A 26,294-nucleotide genomic window follows, 5' to 3' on the forward strand; every position below is an offset into this window, starting at 1 on the left:
CGCCCCCCCCCCCCCCCCCCCCCCGAAACACCAGGCCTGCCAACTCCCCCGTCCATTTTGACTCCAATTCAACCACAATGTGCATTCCTCCCCTTTCATTTCTCTGACTTCCTCAGTCCCTGTGACCCGGGACCCCCGGAGTAATTCTCTGGCCGCATAGAAGCGTCCGACACTCGCTCCTGGCAGCGAGGAGGCTTTGGAGAACACTGTGGCCTCTCTTTCTCAATTGATCGTCAAATCATGCTGCATAGACATCTCACTGTTCCCTTTAACAGCGAGTGAATGGACGGAACAGCACTGAATGCCAGCACGATGGTCCGAACCTCCTTGTTGGCTCCGGGTCCTTGTTTGATTTTTTTTTCTCTCTGATCCAATACTTCATTCCCACTGTATACTCCCCAGTGTTTTCTCTGGCAACGCTGTGCTCTAAGAATGAGTCTGTTCTCGGATTGAATTCCTTTCTTCACAAGTGACATGGCTTGAGTGGAGCAAACAAAGAATGTTCAGTCATCTATTCATGACTTAGTAATGCGGCCTATCATACTGAGCAGTACATAGATGCTTTTTTGTGTTGAACTTCCCAAATAATGTCATGAATTATGAAACCCATGGGGCCTCCTGTAATGATCTAAGCAGTCCCACTTGTTGAAACTGCCTATCATTTTTCAAAGGCCAAATCATTCCAAATTACCATTTATCCACTTTTTAAAAAGATTGAGAGATTAATCTAGGTCAAGGGTCAAGGGTCGCGGTGTGGATTGCCACCAAGGCAGCCAGACTTGAGAGGAATGCTGGGATAAATTAGGGACAGTGTAGTGTTTCACTGATGACAACGCATAAAGACCACCGTAGGGAAGTTTAAGAGATAAATGATGGGACTGAGACCGTGCGGATGGCTGAAGGGAGAGTTTAAAAAGAAAGAACGATAGCCACTCAAAAAGAAGATTTCATTTTGTTTGTTTTCTGAACTTCGCTGGGTCAGAATGAGCAATAAAATATCTCCTGTTCACAGAGAACAACAAAGAGCAAATAAGACATATACCAAGAGAGTGGCTTCTGATCAACACTTCAATTTACTCCTAATATTTAATGTTTTCAATAGAACTAATAATGACTCAGCACTCTAGCATTGCTAATTAATAGCACAGGAAGCCTGGGTTAATGGTGATTAACAGCATTTTTAATGTAACAGTAAACGGTGTGCATGCTTTCCCAATTCAGCAGTTCCTCCATTTTAAAATTCTCAACCTGGTTTTGAAATCCCTCCAAGGCCTAACATTTCCCTGTCTCTGCCACCTCCTGCAGCCCCACAACTCTCTGAGATCTCTGTCTTACTCTAATTACAGCCTCTGTTACATCCCAGATTGTGATAGCTTGTGGTGGCCAACCCTTCAACTGTATGTCCGGGCTGTAACTTCTGGAATTTGCTCCCTGAACTGCCCTGCTTCCTCTCCTTCTTCAAGAATCTCCTGAAAAGCTTTCCCCTTCGTTCCATGTTTGGTGGGCTTTATAATATTTTCTTTCGTCGTTTGGTGTTAAATTAGATTTCATACAACTCCTGTGCAGCAGTTTGGGGATGTTTAACAACATTGAAAGTGCTATATAAATGCAAGTTATCTTTGGAAGAGGGCAAATGTATGAAAAGTGCGTGATGGAAAACTGGCAAAACTGTGGGTTGGAATAGTGAAGATTAGAGTAAGAAAGCCTCACAAGGTGAGAGGGTAGTGACCTTAATGTCACTAGAATAGTAATCCAAAGACCCAGGTTCTCCCAGTGGGGACAGGGTTCAAATTTGACCACAGCAGCTAGTGGAATTTAAATTCAATTAATGAAATCTGGAAATCTGGAAAGGCTCAGCAGGTCTGGCAGCATCTGTGAAGGAAAAAGCAGAGTTAACGTTTTGAGTCTGTTGACCCAAACGTTAACTCTGTTTTCTCCTTCACAGATGCTGCCAGACCTGCTGAGCTTTTCCAGCAACTTTGTTTTTGTTCCTGATTTACAGCATCCACAGTTCTTCCAGTTTTTAATGAAATCTGGAATTTTTTTTTCTTTAGTCATTTACGGGATGAGGGCGTTGCTGGCTAGGCAGCCTTTATTGCCCACCCCTAATTGCCCAGAGGGCAGCTAAGAATCAACCACATTTGTTGTGGGTCTGGAGTCATATGTAGGCCAGGCCAGGTAAGGATGCAGATTTCCCTCCCTAAAAGACATTAGTGAACCAGATGGGTTTTTCCTGACAATTGACAATGGATTCATGGTCATCATTAGATTCTTAATTCCAGATATTTATTTAATTCAAATTCCACCATCTGTCATGGAGGGATTCGAACCCAGGTCTCTAGAACATTATCTGGGTCTCTGGATTAATAGTCCAGCAATAATACCACTAGGCTATCTCCTTCCCCAGAATTGAAAGCTAATAATGTTAACCATGAAACTATTTGAAATAACTCCAGAGGCTGGTATCCTGTCACCAGGTCACCCTTTATTTACACATGCACAGTACATGGATTCTGACCAGCTAGCTCAGAACCAGTCCTTAGAGTGGTGAGAATCCCTGAGACTCCTGTTTATATCTTGTCGGCCAGGACTGGATTAACAGCCCCGATCAGAGATCGCTTACTCAATGAGATCCACCTCGCTCTCATTCCAATCATTACAATATCATAGGTTGTTGTAAAAATGTGCCTGGTTCATCATAACCTTCAGGGAAGGAAATCTGCCATACATACCTGGACTGGGCGATATGGGGATCCAAATCCACAACAATATGTTTCACTCTTTGAAATGGCCTAGCAAGCCACTCATTTCAAAGTCATCCATAATGAACAATAAATTTTGGATTTGCCAGCAGTGCCTGCATCCCCTGAGAGAATAAATTTCAAAAAATAAATTTGGCAGCAGATGAGCTGAGATATGGACATGAAGAAGAAGTCAGTAGGTTAACAATGTGGAAGTAAATGGTTATGGCAACAAAGAGAACAAAGTGACATGATATAGTGAGAATGCTCAGCTCAAGAAAAAAATAGGACATTGAGATTCCAAACAGTCTGTGTCAGTTATGAAAATTGGTCAGGGAGGGGACTAGTGTCAGATACAAATGAGATACATTCATAATGTTAATTAATGGACATTGTGAAGATGTGGATATTAAAAATTTAGCAGTCCAGTCGGAAATGTTATTAGCTGTGCTGAAAAATGAAGTAATTTTAATTATAACCATTTGGTTGTACAGAGCCTGTATATTGCTGGAAAAAAGGATGCACTTGTTTGAAATTTTTCATCTGGCACTTGAGGACAATTTGCAAGACATATCAATGTAAAGGGAAAACATCACTTATAGTCTATAAGGGGAGAGTGCTGTTTAGTGAGCAAATGAACTTTGAAAGGTCAAGGTGTTGCCATGGAGAATGTATTAGTTAGATCATGACTGAAATTTAACAAGTGAGCTTTATTTAAATTTAAACCAGACGAGTAGATTATGATCAGTCAAGGCCTCATCCTTTCGAATAAATCAAATAATGGCTGTCACATATTTTGTTAACAGACACAATGAGTGTAAATATTTTAAACGACCTTTAAGTAAGTTTGACAGTTAACTGTCAGTCATCATCTAACTTGCGCAGTCTACATGGCAATGCATCTATTAATCCAATTCCACTTACCAAGCAATCAGCACTCTCCTCTCACATGATTTAAATGTTGTTTTCCCTTTACACTGGCATTTCTTCTGAATTTTCACGATGTGAGCAAGATGAAAATCTTCAACAAGATGCAAGGAGAGTGTGGTTTAGCTTAGTTGGCTGGACAGCTGATTCACACTGCACACTGATGCCAACAGAGTGGGTTCAGTTCCTGTGCTGGCTGTAGTTACAAGGCAGGGACTCTCCTTCTCAACCTGTCTCTTTGCCTGAGGGTGTGCTGCCCCTCAGGTTAAACCACCACCATCTGCTCCATCTATAAGAAGAGAATGGCCTACAGTCTGTTAAGATGATAGTGACTTCATTATCATGAGGATTGATGGAGTACCTTCTTTATCAGTCTGATGTCCCACCTCCTTTCGGGGGGGTTTGGGTAAGTTTTTTGTTCTGATTCGGTTCCCCCAAGCTTGAATCATTGCAGGTGACTAGAGAAAAATTCGCTTATAATTCCTGTGTATCTGCTTTCCCCACCACTGCTGGTAACATGTCATAGCAGCAAGGAGATGGTGAATGCATCACCATCCCTCACCCTTCCTCACTGCCTTCCCTTACCCTGGCAGAGGTGCCTCTGGCAGAGGTGATAGCCTCGTGGTGTTATTGCTAGGCTATTAATCTGGGTTCCATTAGACTGTAAGAGATAAGGGCAGGCGTAGGCCAATCAGCTTCAAGAGCCAACTCCGCTCTTCAATGTAAAGGAAAATGTAATCTGGAGTCGCGGGGTAATGTGCTCGGGACCAAGGTTCACATCCAGCCACAATGGATGGTGGAATGTGAATCCAATAAAAATCTGGAATTAATGACAGCCATTAAGCCATTGACGATCGTTGTGAAAAAAGCCTATCTAGTTCATGAATGCCCTTGAGAGAAGGAAATCTGCCATTCTTACTGAAATGAGGCCATTATCCCATCACCAATCACCCTTTATTTCCAGAGACACAGCATTTGAGTATAGCACTGCCTCTCACTGAATCAGGCACCAGAGTGTCAGTATCCTTGACACTCAATCTTTTATGTCAGCCAGGGCTCCCTGATTGGACTAGCTTCACAGCCCCAAACAGCGAACTCATATTCTGTGAGGCCCAGCTGGCTGATCTCATTATTACGCTTACCTGGTCTGGGCCTCCATATGACTCCAAACCCACAGCAATGTGATTGATTCTTAACTGCCCTCTGGGTAATTAGAGATGGGCAATAAATGCTGTCCAAGCCAACATCCTGTGAATGATAAAAACGTATGACATCATTTTCCTCCTGAACCATCCTTACAGACCTTTGTAAAACGTTGCGCCAGTCTCAGATGGTGGAAGGCTCATAAAACATTGAAAATGTTCAATTCATTCTCCAACCCTGTAATGATGGATTTATTCCTGGATTCTACATTGGCGATAAAGTGCACTGGGACATCCTGAGGTGGTAAAAAGTGTTTTATGAGTGTGAGTTTTCTGCCTCACTCTGTTACTACGACATGCACAGCTGATTGCACTAACTTTCAAAAAATGGCCATTTACTCTCAGTCTCTTTTGGGCTCACATTGGGCAATCTTTGTGAGTGCAGTCTCCTGTCAACCCATCATGAATATCTGGCATTGTGAGACAAGTATATTATCCAGCTCAAGCAGCACCATAGGAGCAGCCTTTCTGCTCCTATGATGCTGCTTGGCCTGCTGTGTTCATCCAGCCCTGCACCTTGTTGTCTCGGATTCTCCAGCATCTGCAGTTCCTACTATCTCTGATTCTATATTATCCAGCTGACTAGTTTAATAATTAGTGCAGCAGATCAGTTGGACCTGTGCTTGGTAGTTTCATTGCCGTAGGAGGTGAGAGGATCTGGAATGCTGTAAATGATTTTAATGTCAGATTCAGGATAACCGACCAAACAAAAATGAAGGTACATGACTACATTTTTTACCCCATGATGACAGCGCTTTTGATCTATACTGCACTGCCCAAAAGCATGGAAGCAGGCTATTCATAACTTGCAAAAGGGACATGGATAAATAAATGACCCAATTAGTTCCAGTCCACTGCATGACCCCCATTGCTCTATAAGTTCTTGCCCTTTTGATTATTTATCTCACTCTGGGGATCAGTTGGCTCAAATAGTTACTGGTTAGTGTGCATCATTATTTGGGTGGCATAGTGGACCAGTGGTCCGCACTGCTGCCTGCCAGTGCTAGGTGCCTGGGTTTGATCCCACCCTCGGGCGACTGTCTGTGTGGAGTTTGCACATTCTCCCCTTGTCTGAGTGGCTTTTCCTCCGACAGTCCAAAGACGTGCAGGCTAGGTGGATTAGCCATGGGAAATATGGGGTTACAGGGATGGGTGGGGTACTGTTCAGAGGGGCAGTGTGGGTTTGATGGGCTGAATGGCCTGTTTCCACATTATAGGGCTTCTATGAACAGCTGAGATTGCCATAAATGTCCCATCTTACCCCATTCATGAAGAAATGTGGCTCTCTGATTAAACTCGCCATCAGTTGTCTTTCCCTAATGAAAAGATAGCCTTCTGGGACTGCAGTGACTTTGCTTTACAGATATATCTTCATCATATTTTAAGAGATTAACAAAGCAACAGTGGCTTTCTGTGCTACAGCAATCTACAATTGTATGGCTGATTTATTCAATAGCCCAGTAAGAGCAGATTTGCAACAATAGATTTGTTCTGGAGTTCTTGTCGTGATGGATTCATTCTGGGACTGTAATGATTGATTTACTCTCGGATGCTGTAATTGTTGCTTTGTTCCTCTTCCTGGTAATGAAATGTTCACTTTAATGTATTGCACAGATACAATACCCTTGGGGGCTGGGGGCTGCTGTTTGTCTGAACTCAGTGATCCCCAGTGCGCGTACCTCAATCTCAGTGTGACCTCGATGATACTGCCCCTCGGTGAGTGCAATTCTAATAATGGCCATTCCTTTCGGTGGTGCTGCTGGGCCTGATAATAAAAACTGCTGGCCCTCTGACTGGGGAGGGGTAACTTGTCCCTGAAAAGTAAATCCCAATGCAGCACAATAGGTACCTGATTGGCCCCGAATCCCAGAAATTGGAAATTAAGTGGGTGCTGCGTTGGTAGTGTATTTGACCCCTGGCTTTGCAGTTCCATACTGGGACCGCCACCGTGGCAATAAATCTCAGTCCATAATGAAATAATTTGAAGTATGATGCTGCTTGGCCTGCTGTGTTCATCCAGCCCTGCACCTTGTTGTCTCGGATTCTCCAGCATCTGCAGTTCCTACTATCTCTAATTTGAAGTTGCGTTGTGTCAATAGAATGAGTAATTATCCTTAACTCCAGAACTAGCTATGGCAGAACCCTGACATTACTTAAATCTTGTTTTGAGGTTCCCATTCATTGGAGAATAACTTCACGGTCTTACAGAACAGAATAAAGGACAACGCATATGATTAATGTAAAGAAAGAATTTTCAAAATACATCTGGAATCGATCACAAAGCCTGTACGTTTTAAATCCCAATATCAAAAGATTACTTACAAGTCGCGAATGCTCACGATCATCTGTGGAGAACTCTGTAGAAGTGTCACTGGACATGAAACATTGACTCTGTTTCTCCTTCCACAGCCAGAACTGCTGAGTTTCTCCAGCAATTTCTGTTTTTGTTTCAGATTTCCAGCATTTGCCGTTCTTTATTATTTTGAACACTCATGATCTCAGACTCAGGGATTTAACAAGTGCAGTGCCAGAGAAAAATAGGCATGGGGTGAAAAGAACAACAGGGTTAAGATCAGGAATGAGTGGCTAACTGCTAACAGTGTCATGTCGGTGGGAAATGCCAGTTGCACAGCCACTGCACAGTGATGATGTGAAATGGCTTGTATACCCCGTTGTTCAGGTCTTTGAGATACTTTGCAGAGTAATTTGAGGTCAGCCAAAAGCATTTCAGGCCTGAATTAAAGTGGTGGCCTCTGGCCCATTTATGAGCTTGTGCTATGCACAGCCATCACTCTGCCCACCACACAATGAGAATGCAGTGTATGAATTCCGATGCCAGTACAATCCTCGACATGCAGGCCCTGTATTCCAGTGACTGACCAGTTGGATTAAGTAGCATGTTGCTTTAATTGTTCATAATAGACAGAGCACATGCTGTCATTCACAGTCCTTGTGAATTCCAAAAGTACATTCCTCCTGTTCATGGTGATTGGGCAGCATTTGTTGAACAACCTTGAGTGTGTCAATAGCTACATGAACAACCAATTTAAGGTCATCAGTCAAATTCATTCATGTTTCTGAGAAGGGACCTATATTCATATTCACGGACTTGTTCTGCGTAAACAAAAGGAATATATTCCAGCCACGTGCCTCGTTTGCATTATCCAGGGACCTTGGGAGCCTAATCTTCTCCATTGCTTTTTCTATGGCAATGCCTCAGACAGTCAGCATTGCCAAACAATCAGTGCGCATTTCTCCTAGAGAATAAATTGTAGTGGTTGCTTGAAATTTAGCATTCTTGCATCTGTCCTGATGGGTGTGAGGTAAAAAGGTTCGGCAATAGCTAACTCGTTTTGCAATGTTGAAGTTCTGTACCAACAGGAAACTGTTGAAATCAGTTTTTTCTGCTTGGGCTGGAAACATCCAGCTGTAGAAAGCTTTTCTCAATGTGCTGTCAATTCTTGCCTGTTACTTCAAATGAGTATTCCAGTCCATCTTAGGACAGTCAAAGTCCTCCAATAGAACCATAATACTTGCAGCTCTCTGTAATTTTCTTGCAGACTTACTCTCTCTATATCCTTCCCACTAGATGGTTGCCTCTAGACTACACCAAGCAATGTAATTTCACATTTGGGATCCTTAGCTGTAACCAAATAGAGCCTGTCCTTGACCGACTCTGACACATACTCTTTCTTCAACACAGCAATAATCTCCAAAAGAACTGCAGAAGCTGTAAATCAGGAACAAAAACAAAAGTTGCTGGAAAAGCTCAGCAGGTCTGGCAACATCTGTGAAAAAAAAAATCGGCGTTAATGTTTCGGGTCCGATGACCCTTCCTCAGATTCTGAGGTTCTGAGGAAGGGTCACTGGATCCGAACGTTAACTCTGATTTTTTCTTCACAGATGCTGCCAGACCTGCTGAGATTTTCCAGCGACTTTTGTTCTTGTTACAGCAATAATCGCATTAATCAATACTCTCACTCCCTCCCCACACCTTCACCCTGTCCCAATTTCTGTACCCAGGCTAATGTTCTGGGGAAAACAAAAAGTGCTGGAGATCACAATGGATCAGGCAGCATCCATGGAGCGAAAGCAAGCTAACAGTTTGAGTCTAGATGACTTCATCAAAGCTGACGTGAAGTGTTTTAGGGACATAGGTTTGAATTCCACTGTGGCAGATGACGAAATTTGAATTTAATAAAACATTAGTTTAATGGTGATCCTGTAAACAATCTTCATTGTTGTAAAAGCCCACCTGGTTCATTAACACCTTTTAGGGCAGGAAACCTGATGTTCTCACTCTCGGCCCTACTTGTGACTCCAGACCCACTGTGTTTTGATTAACTCTTCAATGCCTGAAGTTTAGATGGGCAATAAATGCTGCTCGAGCCAGCGACTTCAACATCCTTGAACATAATGGAGAAAAACCCTCCAAATCTCATTGCTCCTTTGACTCCAGTCTCTTGACATCATCTCTACAAGACAATAAGGAATAGGAACGGGAGTAGACCATTTGGCCCCTCATGCCTGCTCTGACATTCAATAGGCTCATGGCTGATCTGACAGTCCTGTCCACTTTCCTGCCTTTTCTCTGTGACCCTTGATTTTCTGACTGATCAAGAATCCATCCATCGCAGCCTTAAATACCCATAAGGACTCTACCCCCGCAGCTATCAGCTCTAGAGAATCACAGCCCTCTGAGAGAAGAAATCCCCGGTGGTCTAGCGGTTTGGATTTGGTGCTCTCACCTCCATGGCCTAGGTTTGATTACCTGTCAGGGAATCAGAATTTACAGGGCAGCACGGTGGCTCAGTGGTTAACACTGCGGCCTCCCAGTGCCAGGGACCTGGGTTTGATTCTGCCCTTGGGCAACTGTCTATGTGGAGTTTGCACGTTTTCCCCGTGTCTGCGTGGGTTTCCTCCCACAGTCCAAAGACTGTGGATTGACCATGCTCAGTTTGTTATAGTGTTCAGGGATGTGTAGGCTAGGTGCGTTGGCCATGGGAAATGCAGGGTTATGGGGATATGGGTAGGGGTATAGGTCTGGGAGGGATGGTCTTCAGAGGGTTGGTGTGGATTTGTTGGGCTGAATGGCCTGCTTCCACTCTGTGGGGAGTCCATTAAAAAAAAGCCTCCTCATCCCAGTTGTAAATTGGTGCCCCTTTATTCTGAGTCCTAGACTCTCTTATGAGGGGAAAAATCATCTCAGAATTTACCCTGTCAAACCCTTTAGGGATCTGATCTGTTTCAATGAGATCACCTATTATTCTTCATAAGAGGTTATGGAATCACCTCTTTAAACCTCTTTATTTCTATCTATCTCTCCACTTCATTGAAGTTACCTTTTTGACTAGGTTATTGTGATGACACCACTAAATTTCATCTATTAATGCAAACATGAACCTAGAGTCTTGAGGTATTCTTAAATAAATGCAAGATGATGTTACTGATAAGAGCACTCATTGATGAAAGCTGAAATGCTGTTGTGAAGATCTCATTTTGTTGAGATATTAAATAGTTTACATGTTTGTTTGTAATGGCTGGTGGAATGGCAGCATAAATATATTAAATAGGAAAATCAGAACCAAAGTAATCCATTCAGCCCCTCAGGCCTGTTCTGCCATTTAGTGAGATCATGGCTGATCAATGGCCTACACCATATACTTGCCTTTGGCCCACATCCCCTAATACCTTTGCAGAACAGAAACAAAAATACAGGAATGAAGGAAAGAACTATCAGTGATATTTGCAAAAAAATAGAATCTTTTGTTGCCCGTTTATCGAAATATGGCAGAAGAACAAAGAATTGCCGATACTGGAGATCGGAAGCAGAAAAATATTGCTAGCGACCTCTGTAAGTCTAGCAGCATCTGCGGGGAGAAAGCAGTTAACATTTTGAGACACTGACCCTTCTTCAGAACTGGTAGAGAGTCTCCAGACTCGAAATATTGAGTTTCGCCATTTCTGAAGAAGGGTCCAGACCCGAAACGTCAGCCTTCCTGCTCCTCTGATGCTACTTGGCCTGCTGTGTTCATCCAGCTCTACACCTTGTTATCTTTGAGCTTCACCAGCAATTTTTACCTTTGTATCAAAACATAGAATTGTGAAAAGACAGAAGGAGGTCATTCAATTTATGTCTCAAGGGAATCAATATTATTTTTCATTACAGAACTGTCTCACCTGCTTTGATAATAGTGTGTCAGTGACCAAAACCGGACATAATAGTCAAGGATAGATCAGAATTGGATGGTTTTCAGAATCACACTTTTATTTAAGCAATCAGCCTTGTACACAGGCTCTTGGCTGCTGCTTAAGTGCTAGTTCTGATGGAGTGCTGTACTGTTGAAGAACCCATCTTTTGGATAAAATGTTGAACTAATTCTAAAATTTTCCCTTTTGCAATGGATGTAAAACATCTCATATTGCCATTTCCAAAAAGATACAGCTCACTGCATCCTTCAATGCACTGCTTGTTTCATGGTTGGTTCTTAGTAAGGGCCTAGCATGTTGAGTTCACGGTAGGACTGATATGCCATGAATAGAAGGGAGCCAGCAGATGTACTGTAGCTGGTTTTCCAGGAGCCATTTGATAAAGTGTCCTATCAAAGTCATTATGAATAATAAAAGCTCATGATACATTAGCATGGATTGAAGATTGGCTAGCTAGCAGACAGCATGCAGAAATGGCTCTTTGTCAGATGGGTAGGATGTGATGAATGGAGCAGAGGTTTGTGTTTTTTTTATTCACTGAAGGGATATGGGCATCTCTGGTTAGGCTAGCATTTGTTGCTCATCTCTAACTGGCCAGAGGACAGTTGGCTTCAGTTAGTCTGTGATTCCATGCAGCATTTTCTTCGGCATCATGGACGGTCTGGCTCGGAATACAAATGGGCCGGTTAAATCCTCGAGCCCAGAGCCATGAAATGGACTAACTGGCCATTACCATAAACTCTGTTTTTCCAAACTTGTCTTTTTTTTGTTATATTATTGTAGAATGACTGTTATTCTGAACTTTTATTTCTTTATTTATCTAATTTATTACTATGATTTTAAACTTTTGAAAGTCTCTAATGCTGGACTTTTTATATGTTTATTTTTCTAATTTTTTTTTCTAAGAATTTGTACTCAAGAATCCATACCTAGGTATCTTGGGTGGCATCATATGTAGTGACTTGTAAACTTTTCACTGTACTCATATATGCGACAATAAAGATAATTTAAATTCAAAATTGCTGTGGGTCTGGAGTCACATGTAGGCCAGACCAGGTAAGGATGGCAGTTTCCGTCTCTAATTAATGAACCAGATGAGTTCTTTTCCTGACAACTGGCAATAGATTCATGGTCATCATTAGACTCTAAGTTCCAGATTTTTATTGAACGCAGGACTTTGAACCCAGGTCCCCAGAACATTACCCGAGACTTTGGATTAACAGCTCAGCGATAATACCACTAGGACATCACCTCCCCATTCACCTTCTCAAAATTTACATCAATGATTTAGAAGAGGGGAATTAAGGCACAGTCAATAAGTTTGCAAATGACATAGAGCCAGGCAGGAAAGTAGATGGTGAAGAAGACATAATGAATTTGTAGACACATGGGGATAGGTTGAGGGAGTGTGAAAAAATCTGACTGATGGAGTATAACATGGAAAAATGTGAAATTGTTCGCTTTGACAGGAAGAACAAAAAAGCAGAGTATTGGTTAAACGGAGAACGACTGGAATTCCAAGTGCAGAATGAACTAGGTGTTCTCTTATGCAAGTAAAGCGCGTAATCAAGAAGGCTAATGAGGAACTGATCATAAAAGTAAGGATGTAATGTTTCAGCTATATAGAGGGTTGGTGAGACCTCATGTCAAAGCTGTGCTGTTTTGGTCTCCTTACATAAGTAAGGATGTAAATGTGTTGGGAGTCAGTTCAAAGGTTTTTACATTGCTGCCTGGAATGAGTGGGTTATCTTTTGAGGAAAAGTCAGACAGACTGGTCTTGTTTCAGATGGAGTTTGGAACACTGAGAGGTAACCAGATTGAAGTGTATCAGACCCTGACTGTTCTTGACGTAGAAGTGGAAAAGATGCTTCCTCTTATGGGTGGGTCCAGAGCTGGGGCCCACTATTTTAAAATTGGGGATGCCATTTCAGGGCAGAGGTAGAGATGATAAAGTAAACCCAAGGGCTGAATGGCCTAATTCTGCTGCTAACTTCTTTGTTCCTATGCCTGTGCTGGTGCTGTTGTTTCTATGGCTCCACAATAAGGTGTTTGTCCTATGTCCTGTAATGGTTCACTTACTTTTTGTCCTGTAATAGTTGTTTTATTGTAAGTGCTGTAATGATGGGGTTATTTTTTCATAGAATCTCTCCAAGCAGGCCATTTGGCCTATCAAGTCCACACCAATCCCCCAGAGAGCATCCCACTCAGACCCACCTCATCCCTGTAACCCTTCATTTTCCAAAGCCAATCCACCTAACCTACACATCTTTGGATGGTGGGAGAAAACCCATGCAGACATGGGGAGGACATGCAAACTCCACACAGACAGTCACCCAAGGCTGGAATCGAACCCAGGTCCCTGGTGCTGCAAGGCAGCAGTGCTAACCACTGTGCCACCATGACATCCCCTTGTCTCTTGTAATGATGGGTTTATGATGTGCGCTGTAACGTTGAGTTTATTGCAGGTCATATAATAGTGGGTTTATTGAGTGTGCTACAACGATGGGTTCTCTCTCACACTCTACACTGGCAACTGCGGTGTATATTGGAGAACAGCAATTGTGTCTGTACAGCTCATCCTGTAAAATAGCAATTGTTTCCCCTTCAGCAGTGGTTGAGTTATCAAGATGTCACTTCGCCCCGTTCCAATTTGATATGTGTGAACAAATTGTTCACAAGTGGTTTGCTGTTTAATCTGTAAAGTATGAAGCCACGTATTGCCACAGCCCAAGTCAAACCCGAACTGACAGCGGATAGTTATTTCACTGGAGACAATCCCAAACTCTTTCCTGCTCAAGTAAACTGACATCGGTTTATGATCATCTTTGAAGCTTCATCAAATATAACACCCTGAGGCATTTTGAAGTTATTCCAGTTCATTTGTAGACATGGAGCCTCAGTGCGTTGTCTTATAAAACAATAATTTATGTCTTATGTTCAACAGCTGGCAACTTCCTGAGTGTCGCTGCTGGGGAAAGGCCATCTCCTGCTCTCAGTCATGCAATAAAGTAGAAAAAATACAACAGGACAACCCGTAAGGGACTTCAGTAGCAACACTTCTTTATTGTGTGATGGTAAAACTGGAGAATTCAGTGGAATTTACATAAGAACATGACAACCAGGAGCAGGGTTAGACCATTCAGCCCCTTGAGCCTGCTCTGCCATTCAATAAGATCATAGCTGATCTTATCTGGGCCTCAACTCCATTTTTCTGTACCCTTTCCACAGTCTTTTAACCCTTTATGAATTAAAAATCTATCTGTCTTCTCAAATTTATTCAGCATCTTGGCGTCCCCTGGTACTGTTTGAGTTGTCAATGACTACATACGTGGCAGCCATATTGCATTTTGTATAGTCTCTCCCGTCCTGATGCCCCCTCTGTTTCACTAATAAATACCCTATAAGGAAGGAAATCTGCCATCCTTACCTGGCCCAATGGTGGACGTTGTCTATATGGGCTTCAGCAAAGCATTCGACAAGGTTCAATGTGGTAGACTGGTCAACAAGGTTAGATCACATAGAATCCAAGGAGAGCTAGCTATTTGGATACAAAATTGGCTTGCAGGTAGGAGACAGAGGGTGATGGTGGAGGGTTGTTTTTTGGACTGGAAGCCTGTAACCAGTGGTGTGCCGCAAGGATCGGCGATGGGTCCACTGTTTTTTCTCATTTTATATAAATGGTTTAGACACGCATAAAGGAGGAATGGTTAGTAAGTCTGCAAATGATACCAAAATTGGCGGTGTAGTGGGTGGTGAAGAAGGTTATCTCGGAGTACAATGAGACCTTGATCAGATGGGCCGATGGGCCAAGGGGTGGCAGGTGGAGTTTAATTTAGATAAATGTGAGATGCTGCATTTTGGAAAGGCAAATCAGGGCAGGATTTATACACATAATGGTAGGGACCTAGGGAGTGTTGCCGAACAAAGAGACCTTGGGGTGCAGGTTCATAATTTCTTGAAGGTGGAGTCACAGGTAGACAGGATAGTGAAGAAGGCGTTTGGTACGCTTGCCTTTATTGGTCAGTGCATTGAGTATAGGAGTTTAGAGGCTATGCTGCAACTGTACAGAACATTGGTTAGTCCACTTTTGGAACACTGCCTTCAATTTTGGTCTCCTTGCTATAGGTAAGATATTATTAAACTTGACAGGGTTCAGAAAAAAAATTTACAAGGATGGTGCCAGGGTTGGAAGGTTTGACCTATAGTGAGAGGCTGAATAGACTGGGGGCTAATTTCCCTGGAGCAATTGATGCTGAGGGTTGACCTTACAGAAGTTTTATTAAAACATGAGGGGCATTGATAGGGTGAATGGTCAAGTTCTTTTCCTCAGGATAGGGGAGTCCAAAACTAGAGGGTATAGGTTTAAGGTGAGAGAGGAAAGATTTAAAAAGGACCTAAGGGGGAACATTTTTCACGCAGAGGGAGCTGCCAGAGGAGGTGGTGGAGGCTGGTACAATTACAACATTTAAAAGGCATCTGGACAGATATATGAAAAGGAAGGGTTTAGAGGGATATGGGCCAAAAGCTAGCAAGTGGGACTAGATTTATTTAGGATACCTGGTCGGCATGGACGAGTTGGACCGAAGGGTCTGTTTCTGTGTTGCTATGTTTCTATGACGCTATGACTCTACATGTAACTCCAGAGAATATGTGGTTGATTGTTAATTATTCTCTGAAAGGGTGTAGACAACAGAATGGTGCAAGGGCAATTAGGGATGGGCAATAAAGGCTGGCCTTGCCAGTGATGCTCCCATACCATATGAGAATTAAGAAATAAATAGTTCTAATCAGATTTATGACACCTAGTTTTGGACTTCCCACCACAAGTGAAAACAACATTCTGAGACTGGACCTCTGTGTCCATCTGGATCCCCAAACCGTCACTAAGTGCTCCCCAGCTCAGGAGTACTATGATCCTCCCCAATCACAGGATCTCAGAAGCCTCCCTACATGAAATTTCACTTCCCCAAGTCCACTGCCAGTTCACACGAAGTTTGCAAATCACTGCCACTCAGGAGTGCTCGGTAAATGAGCATTACACACTTACAGAAGGTCAGACAAACTGAATTGACAAAACAAAGAAGAGCTTGATTATAGAATGCACAGAATCAGACATCACACACACAAGCGTCCACTCCGTCCACCCTTAATGCCCAGTAGCAGCAATGTGTACAATCTACAAGAAACACTGTGGTAACTCAACAACTCTCCTTAGACAGCAGTTTTCAAACCCATGACTCCTATCATCTAGAAGGACAAGCACAAAAGCGAGTTCACCTGACGAAGGAGCAGCGTTTCAAAAGCTTGTGATTTCAAATAGACATGTTGAACTATAACGTGGCGTCATGTGAGCTCTGACCTTGTTTTCTTTAGAATAGAGAAGGTTGAGGAGGGACCTGATAAAGGTGTATCAGTTTATGAAGGATGGAGAGAAAGCAGTTGTTCCCTTAGTCAAAACATCAGCAACAAAGGGACATAATTTTGAGATGAAAAGCATGAGGTTTAGAGGGAATTTGAGGAAAAATCTTTTCATCCAGAGGGTGGTGAGGGTCTGGAATGCACGTTTTGGGTGGCTAGTTGACATGGGAATTATCACAAACTGTAAAAAAAAATACTTGGATGAGCACTTGAAATGTCATAACATTCAAGGCTATGGGCCTAGTGCGAGAAAGTGGGGCTAGAGTAGATTTAGTGCAGCTTTGGCAGTCCAGAGTTGATGGGTCTTCTATACTGTATGATTCCATGACTCTAAGAGAAGATAGCATGCCCGTATGTGGATGTGTACGGAGATAGCTAAAACTGCAGATGCTGGAGTCAGAGTCAATAAAGTGTGGAGCTGGAGGAACACAGCAGGTTGGGCAACATCGGAGGAGCAGGAAAGCCAATGTTTCAGGTTTACAATCAGTCCTGATGAAGGCGACTTTCCTGCTCCTCTGATGCTGCTTGACCTGCTGCGTTCCCCCAGCTCCACACTGTGTTGAGGAAGTTGTATAATAGATATCAGCATTACATAAAACAGTGTGTAAATAAAAGGGAGATAGTAGGAACTGCCGATGCTGAGTCTGAGATAACAAGGTGTGGAGCTGGATGAACACAGCAGGCCAGGCAGCATCAGAGGAGCAGGAAAGCTGACTTTTCGGGTCTGGACCCTTCTTCAGTAATGGGGAAGGGGAAGGGGTCTCTGAAATAAACAGAGAGGTGGGGGAGGCGATGATGGAAGGTGGATAGAGGAGCAGATAGGTGGAGAGAAGACAGACAGGTCAAGGAGGCGGGAATGGAGCCAGTAAAGGTGAATGTAGGTAGGGAGTTGAGATGGGGATTGGTCCTATCTGCTCCTCCCACCTCGCTGACCAACCCCCACCCCCACTTCCTACCTACTAGCCTCATCCCCACCTCCTTGACCTGTCCGTCTTCCCTCCCACCTACCCGCCCCTCCCTCCCAACTGACCAACCCCCACCCCAACTCCCTACCTACACTCACCTTTACTGGCTCCATCCCCGTCTCCTTGACTTGTCCGTCTTCTCTCCACCTATCTGCTCCTTTATCCATCTTGCATCCGCCTCCCCCCCCTCTCTATTTATTTGAGTCCCCTTCCCCTCCCCCATTTCTGCAGAAGGGTCCAGACCCGAAACGTCAGTTTTCCTGCTCCTTTGATGCTGCCTGGCCTGCTGTGTTCATCCAGCGCCACACCTTGTTATCTTATGTGTAAATAAAAGGGTTTGCTGGTTCTCCTGGGAGGCAGACAACAGTCACTCTTGGGTAAGGCAGAGACTGAGATGCAAATAAGTGTGGAGACACGCAGTACAGAATAAGGGAACAGTTACCTGTCAATAGCAAACTCTGAGTCCCAAGCTTCATGGCAGCCTAACCCATGAGGACCTAGAGGTCAAAGTTTAAGATGAAAGGGGAGAAGTACAAAAGGGTCCAGAGTGGCAATTTTTTCACACAGAGGGTGGTGAGTGTCTGGAACGACTGCCAGAGGTAGTGGTGGAAGTGAGTACAATTTTATATTTTAAAAAACATTTAGACAGGTATAGGATAGGATAGGTATGGAGGGATATGGACCAAACGCACGCAGATGTGACTAATTTAATTGTGAAAACTGGCTGGCATGGACACATTGGGCCGAAGGGCCTGTTTCCATGCTGTAAACCTCTATGACCAATCAACTAATCAGTAAGGATAATGAAACGAGATGAAATGATGGAGGTCACTGTGTCTGGGTGTGGGTGAGGTGAATGGCATTGCTTTGTTTGATGGGGGGAAGCTAGAAGTTGTGGGAGAGAGAGAGTGAGAAAAGCAACTGATGGAACAAGATGAGCAGTGAGAGAAGGCATGCATGAGTATAGATATTTGCTATGGATCAGTGAGACTGAATGTTCTGGTTCTGTGCTGTAAGTATTTAGTAATTTGCAGTCAAAGCTTGAAATGAACTGTAAACCCCATACCACTCAGAAGGGATTAAGTGCACAGAGGTAATTGTGGATCAACAAGGGGTTATTTACCCACGTGAACCCAAACAGATGAGGCAGCACCAAAGGCTGGAATTGCACAGTGAGGTCAGGTAGTTTCAATGCGAAATGAAACAGATGTGTTATGGAAAGGTTTCGGTCAGAATCACTGGAGACTTCTCAAAAAGCTGTGATCGACAGCTTTAAAATTGACTCTAATGCAAATGGTCTGTAGCTGTTGGCCGACATAATCAACAGCCTGTTTTAAATATGAAATATTTAAATCCTGGGGACTGCAATAGAATTGCATCAAATTTTATAGTGAAATGGTAGGGAATTTTAAAGGGCTAGTTATCCAGCTGCCCCAGGTCAACGCTCTGGGAGTGTGTGTTCAGATCTCACTGTGGTGCACAGTGGAATTTGAATTTAATTGGTTTAAAAATTCTGGAATTGAAAGCAAGCCTCAGTAACAGGGATAACAAGGTGTAGAACTGGATGAACACAACAGGCTAAGCGGCATCAGAGGAGCAGGAAGGCTGACGTTTCGGGTCTGGACCCTTCTTCAGAAATTAGTTCTGATTGTTATGGAAGCCCATGTGTTATTTAGTGAAGGAAAGCTGCCAACCTTATCTGGTCTGGCAGCATGTGACTTTAGATCTACAGCAATATGGGTCACTTGCAAATTGCCCTCTGACATAAGATCATAAGATATAGGAGCAGAATTAGGCCATTCAGCCCAATGAGTCTGTTACATCATTCAATCACTACTGATGTGTTTCTCAACCCCATTCTCCTGCCTTCACTGTGTAATTCTGATCCCCTTATTAATCAAGAGCCTACCTATCTCTGTCTTAAATACACTCAATTACTTGGCCTCCACATCTCTCTACAGCAATGAGTTCCACAGATTCACCACCCTCTGGCTGAAGAAATTCCTTCCCATCTTAGTTCTAAAGGGTCATTCCTTCACTCTGAGGCTGTGTCCTCGGGTCCTAGTCTCTCCTATGGGTGGAAACATCTTCTCCACGTCCACTCTATCTAGGCCTTATAATATTCTGTAAATTTTAATCAGATCCCTCCTCATCCTTCTAAACTCCATTGCGGACAGACCAGAAATTCTCAATCGCTCCTCATATGACAAACCCTTCATTTCCGGTATCATACTTATAAACCTCCTTTGCCCCTCCTCCAACACCAGTACATCCTTGTTTAGGATGTAGGGCGCAAAACTTCTCACAATATTGCAAATGCAGTCTGACCAGAGCCTTATACAGCCTTGTATTATCTGCTCTTGTATTCTAGCCCTCTTGAAATGAATGCCAACATTGCATTTGCCTTCCTAACTGCCAATTGAACCTACGTGTTAATCTTAAGAGAACCCTGAACTAGGACGCCTCAGCCCCTTTGGACTTCAGATTTCCAAAACCTTTCCCATTTAGAAAATCATCTATTTTTCCAACTAAAGTGCATAACCTCACACTTTCCCATATTGTATTCCACCTGCTACACTCTCCTAGCCCATTCAAGTACTTTTGCAGCCTTCCCACTTACTCAACATTACCTACCCTTCCACCGATCTTTGTGTCAACTTCAAATTTAGCAACAATGCCCTTCATTTCTTCATCCTGATTGTTAATGTATAATGTGCATTGTTGTGGTCCCAACACTGATCCCTGTGGAACTCCACTGCCATTGGCTTCCATCCTGAAAAAGACCCTTTATCCCCATTCTCTGCTTTCTGCCAGTCAACTAATCCTCTATCAGTGCTGGTACCTTGACCCTAACACCATAGGCTTCTATCTTATTTAGCAGCCTCCCGTGTGGTACCTTGTCAAAGGCCTTCCGGAAATCCAAGCAGATCATGTCTACTGGCTCTCCTTTGTCTAACGTGCTCATGAGCCACTTGGTTCCACAGCACTTAGAGATGGGCAATAAATGCTAGCCCTACTAGTGACACCCACATCCTGTGGAAAAAGGTTCAATAATTGCAATATACAGGCAGGCCATTCGACCCAATATATCCATGTTGGTGCCTAGATCCCATGGAAGCCACCATATTTCTACCCTTAAGCTTCTCTTATTTTGACTGTCTGCATTATCTCCTACTGTTCCACATTTAAAAATTCATTCATCACATCTGGGTCCCACTGGGTGGTCCAACATTTATTGCCTATCCCTAATTGCCCAGAGGGGCACAGTTAAGGGTCAATCACAATGCCATGGGTCTGGAGTCTCATCAGCAGTTACCTTCCATAAAGGACATTAGTGAACTAGATGTCTGTTTTTTCTCCAACAATGGTCATCTTTAGATTCTGAGTTTCTGACTAAATTCAAATTCCACCATCTGCTATGGCAGGATTCAAACCAATGTGGTCTCCTCTACCATCAGGGAGATGAAGTGCAGATGGGTAACTGCTTTGCAGAACTCCTACATTCTGTCTGCAAATATGACCGTGAGCTTCCTGTTACCACTTTGACAGACCAGCATATTCCCAGGTCAACATCTCTCTCTCAGGCTTGCTGCGGTGCTGCAATGAAGCTCAGCGCAAGTTGGAAGAACAGCATCTCATTTTCCACTTGGGGACCTTGCAGTCTTCAGGACTCAATACTGAGTCCAACAATTTAAGGGCTTGAACACCTCCTTCTATGTCCTTACACCACACACCAGGCCTTGTCATTACATGGGGCTACCGCAAACAAACCATTGTCAGCCATTAATGGTCCCCATTAACAGCTATTGATTCTCCCAGGTTGACCTATATCCATTCCTTTGTATGCACAACTGTTTCTTTCCCTCGTTCTGCGTCAATCTTCTTCTATCCTTTACTCCTTCGGCCTCCATTCTCTGTCCCCATTTTCAGCATGTACACCAACCTTTTCCTAACTATAGTCAGTTCCGCAAAAGAGTCATTGGATTCAAAGTGTGCTTTCTCTCCACAGATGCTGCCAGACCTGCTGAGTTTCTCCAGCAAATTCCGCGATTGTTTCTGATTTCCAGCAGCCACAGTTCTGTATTTTCTTTTGTCCCTCAGAATATTATCTGGATTAAAGATTCTAGTGTCAATACCGCTGGGCCCTCACCACCTTGTGGTCCTGTTTATGTTACCACTAAATTGTTTCTCTCATTGAACCAACAGGTCTGTTTCAGAAGGCAATCATTCAGAGTGGGACAGCCTTATCCAGCTGGGCTGTTAATTATCAGCCTACCAAGTATACCCGCCTACTGGCAGAGAAGGTCGGCTGCAGTATGCTGGACACCATTGACCTGGTGGAGTGCCTACGGATGAAGAGCTATAAGGAGCTGATTGAGCAGGACATTATGCCTGCCCGTTACCACATCGCTTTCGGGCCTGTCATCGACGGAGACGTCATTCCCGATGACCCCCAGATCCTCATGGAGCAGGGAGAGTTCCTCAACTACGACATCATGCTGGGTGTCAACCAAGGCGAGGGCCTGAAGTTCGTGGAGAATATGGTGGACAACGAGGACGGTATCTCGGCCAGTGACTTCGACTTCGCCGTCTCCAACTTTGTGGACAACCTGTATGGCTACCCAGAGGGGAAGGACACCCTGCGGGAGACTATCAAGTTCATGTACACCGACTGGGCAGACAAAGAGAACCCTGAGACTCGTCGCAAGACCCTGGTGGCGCTGTTCACCGACCACCAGTGGGTGGCACCGGCGGTAGCGACAGCAGACCTGCATGCCCAGTATGGCTCACCCACCTATTTCTACGCCTTTTACCATCACTGCCAGAGTGACATGAAGCCAGGCTGGTCTGATGCTGCACACGGAGACGAGGTCCCCTATGTCTTTGGTGTCCCCATGATTGGACCCACTGAGCTTTTTCCCTGTAACTTCTCGAAGAATGATGTTATGCTCAGTGCAGTGGTCATGACCTACTGGACCAACTTTGCGAAGACAGGGTGAGTGGGCTCTACAAAGACTCTTCCAAACTTTTGGGGAATTGTTTCAGATTCGAAACAATGTGTTTCCACTTTGGTCTCTGAGGCTTGAATGGCCACACAGGGTTCATATCAAGTAAAGTCACCACAGTCCGGAGGCTTACCCTCTCGCTACAGAGAGGTGACTGGCGAGTGGGTCACTGAGACCTCAGGGCAAGGGTAACGTAGAGCCCTCATAGTAACCTCAGCTGCTACTCAAATTGAATCTATGCTGATGTCACTCTTTGACAGAACTAACTGAGCTAACCAATGATATAGAGTCATAGAGATGTACAGTACGGAAACACACCCTTCGGTCCAACTCGTCTATGCTGACCAGATAGCCTAAATTAGTCCCGTCCCATTTACCAGCATTTGGCCCGTATCCCTCTAAGCCTTTACTGTTCATGTACCCATCCAGATGCCTTTTAAATGTTGTAATTGTACCATTTCCTCTGCCAGCTCATTCCAAACTTGCATCGCCCTGTGCGTGAAAAAAGCTGCCCCTCAAGTCCCTTTAAATCTTGCCCCCATTACCTTAACCCTATGCCCTCATAGTTTCGGACTCCCCAACGTGAGGGAAAAGACCTTGGTTATTTATATGACTGAACGCAATACTCCAGTTCAGTTCAGTAATGCTCATGCCTTTGAATCTGAAGTGTTGAAGATTCAAATTCCACTTGAACAAATGCTGACACATCTTGGTGCATGACTGAGGGAGTGCTGCACTGTTGGAGGCAGTGTCTGTCAGGTGAGACATTAAATCTAGGCCTTACCTGGTCTCTCGCTGTGCTACAAGATTTGCAGCGCTTTTTCAGAGGGAGCGAGCTCAGTTCGTGTCATGGCAAAATTATTACAACAATGACGTCACTGAAACTGATGACCTGATAATTTAATCTGGTGATCTGAGGAATTCATTACCCCAGAATGCAGTGGACCCCGGGAGATTGAGTCAATTTAAGGAGGAGGTAGGCAGATTTTTAATTAATTAATGGATTAAAGGATTGTGTGGAGCGGGCAGGAGAGTGGTGCTGAGGCCATGATTGTATCAAATAGTAAGCTTGAGGGGCTGAATGGCCTACTCCTGCTTCTAGTCCTTGTGTTCTTATACGAGCTTGCTGAACAAAATTGTCATTGAAGTCATAGAATCCCTACAGTGAGGACAGAGGCCATTCGGCCCATTGAATTCGCACCAACTGTCTGAAGATCATTCCACCCAGACCTACTGCTTAAGCCCACATATCCCATGGATAACCTACCTAACTTATACATCCCTGGACACTGCAGTCTATTTAACATGGCCAACCCACCTAGTCTATACATCCTTGGACACTGGGCTATTAAACATGGCCAACCACTTATTGTACACATCGCTGGACACTATGGGCTATTTAACATGGCCAATCCGCATAACCTGTACATCTCTGGATACTGTGGTCTATTTAACATGGCCACTCCACCTAGCCTATACATCCATGGGCACTACAGGCTATTTAAAATGACCAATCCACATAGCCTATACATCCCTTTTACGACGGGCTGTTTAACATGGCCAATCCATCTAATCTATACATTCCAGGACACTACAGGCTATTTAACATGGCCCATCCACCTAGCCTGCACACCATTGCCCATTATGTTTCCTGCAAGTACTGGTATAAACCTCAGGACACTGGATGCCTGAATGACAGGGTAAACGTTTGATCTTCTCAGCCTGATTTGGTGGATTGGAATTATCTATCCTTAATAGAGATCAGTTTTCATGCCATTGAAGCTTGAAGCTACAATGTAACCTTGTTTTTGTGCCTGTCTGGGGAAGGTCATTTTCACTTGAACATCAAAGAATGAAGAACGACCCGATAAAAGTTTGAAAAATTATGAGAGGCGTGGAATTGAATGGATAGTCCAGGATGAAAATGTCAATTACTAGGGTAGAGATAGTAGGAACTGCTGATGCTGGAATCTGAGATAACAAGGTGTAGAGCTAGATGAACACAGCAGGCCAGGCAGCATCAGAGGAGCAGGAAAGCTGATGTTTCGGGTCGGACCCTTCTTCAGAAATGGGGGAGGGGAAGGGTGGTCTGAAATGAGTAGAGAGAGGGGGAGGCGGCGATAGAAGGTGTGTTCATCCAGCTCTACACCTTGTTATCTAATTAAAAGGGTACATAGGTTTCAAATAAAAGAGGTTAAGTTTAATGGGGGTAGACGACGCAAGTTTTATACGTAAGTGCCTGGAATGTGCTGCCAGAGGAGGTGGTAGAAGTTGATACAATAACAACGTTTAAAAGACAGCTTGACAGATACATGGATAAGTAAGGAAAAGAGGGATACAGACTGCATGGAGGCAAAAGAGTTTTAGTTTAGAAAGGCATCATGTGTTATCAGTGTCTTGGTAGGCTGAAGGTCCTGTTCCTGTGCTGTACTGTCCTTTGTTGTAATTGAGTTCTAGGAATTAAACACACTAGGCCTCAAAATCAAGAGAGGAAGATTGGCTAGAATGGGGTGTGAAATTATAACGTTTACCATGCATCTCAACCTGAGCCGCTGAAAACTAACTCCTCGAGTGAAAATAGCCCTCCTCTTAAAGTATATTATCCTTGTTGGTGGAGGGTTTTCTTTTTATCCTAAAATGTTGAGTCATTAAAATCGTTTTCTGATTTTTTTTCCCTCCAGTGACCCAAACCAGCCCGTTCCACAGGACACAAAATTCATCCACACAAAACCCAACCGGTTCGAGGAGGTGGCCTGGTCGAAGTACAATCCAAAGGATCAACTGTACCTTCATATCGGCCTGAAGCCCAGGGTGAGGGAGCACTACCGAGCTACAAAAGTGGCCTTCTGGCTTGAACTGGTCCCTCACCTTCACAACCTGAACGAGATCTTCCAATACGTGTCGACGACCACCAAGGTGCCACAGACGGACTCCACGCCATTCCCTTACGTGACCAGGCGGGCCCCGGGGAAGTTGTGGTCTTCGACCACCAAGCGCCCACCTCTGACTCCCTCCCACAACCCCAACAAGCAGGCCAAAGATACGCGCAAGTCCAGCCCCGAAGAGACGACGGTCCTGATAGAGGACAAGAGGGACTATTCAACCGAGCTGAGCGTCACCATCGCGGTGGGGGCTTCGCTGCTCTTCCTGAACATCCTGGCCTTCGCCGCCCTCTACTACAAGAAGGACAAGAGGCGCCATGAGACGCACCGACGGCAGAGCCCCCAGCGCGGCGGCAGCGGTGGGGCTACCAACGACCTGGCTCATCTCCAGAACGAGGAGATGATGTCGCTGCAGATGAAGCAAATGGACCACGAGCACGAGTGCGAGGCGATGCAGACCCACGACACCCTGAGGCTCACCTACCCGCCCGACTACGCCCTGACCCTGAGGAGGTCACCGGACGACATCCCGCTTATGACCCCCAACACCATCCCCATGATCCCCAACACCCTGGCTGCAATGCAGCCCCTGCACACGTTCAACACGTTCACTGGAGGGCAGAACAGTACAAGCTTGCCCCACGCACATTCCACCACCCGGGTATAGCTCCCCTGTAGGAGGAGCCATATTCCCCCCACTCCCCCCCCACCCCCGTTTGAGTTCCCCCCCGCCATTTGAGCGAGAAATCTCATTTTGCTTTTTTTTTCCATTTACGACACAATTTTAACAAGCGCCGAAGCAGAACTTGTCAGAAAACCATCCGCAAGTAGAAGACAAATATCAGAGTAACTATTTTCTTTTTGACGCAATGGGCGTTAGGGATGGGGGAATAAGTTCCTGTATTCACTTTGCAGTTGAATTGTTTCAATGAACATAGCCAAG

At 44.3% G+C, this 26,294-nt stretch overlaps 1 protein-coding gene across 2 annotated transcripts in view; it reads left to right on the top strand.

The window, feature by feature from the left end:
- The window catches only part of nlgn4xa (neuroligin 4 X-linked a), a 263,708-nt gene extending 237,690 nt beyond the window's left edge, over positions 1–26,018 (top strand). For both annotated transcript variants that reach the window (XM_048597965.1, XM_048597966.1), the window contains 2 exons: positions 21,670–22,459; positions 25,151–26,018. In XM_048597965.1, the coding sequence (XP_048453922.1) occupies positions 21,670–22,459; positions 25,151–26,018 (1,658 nt within the window). The remainder of the gene's footprint in view (positions 1–21,669; positions 22,460–25,150) is intronic.
- Positions 26,019–26,294: the final 276 nt, after the last annotated feature.

Source organism: Rhincodon typus, chromosome 6, assembly GCF_021869965.1.
Source record: "Rhincodon typus isolate 14 chromosome 6, sRhiTyp1.1, whole genome shotgun sequence".
NCBI classification, from domain to species: Eukaryota; Metazoa; Chordata; class Chondrichthyes; order Orectolobiformes; family Rhincodontidae; genus Rhincodon; species Rhincodon typus.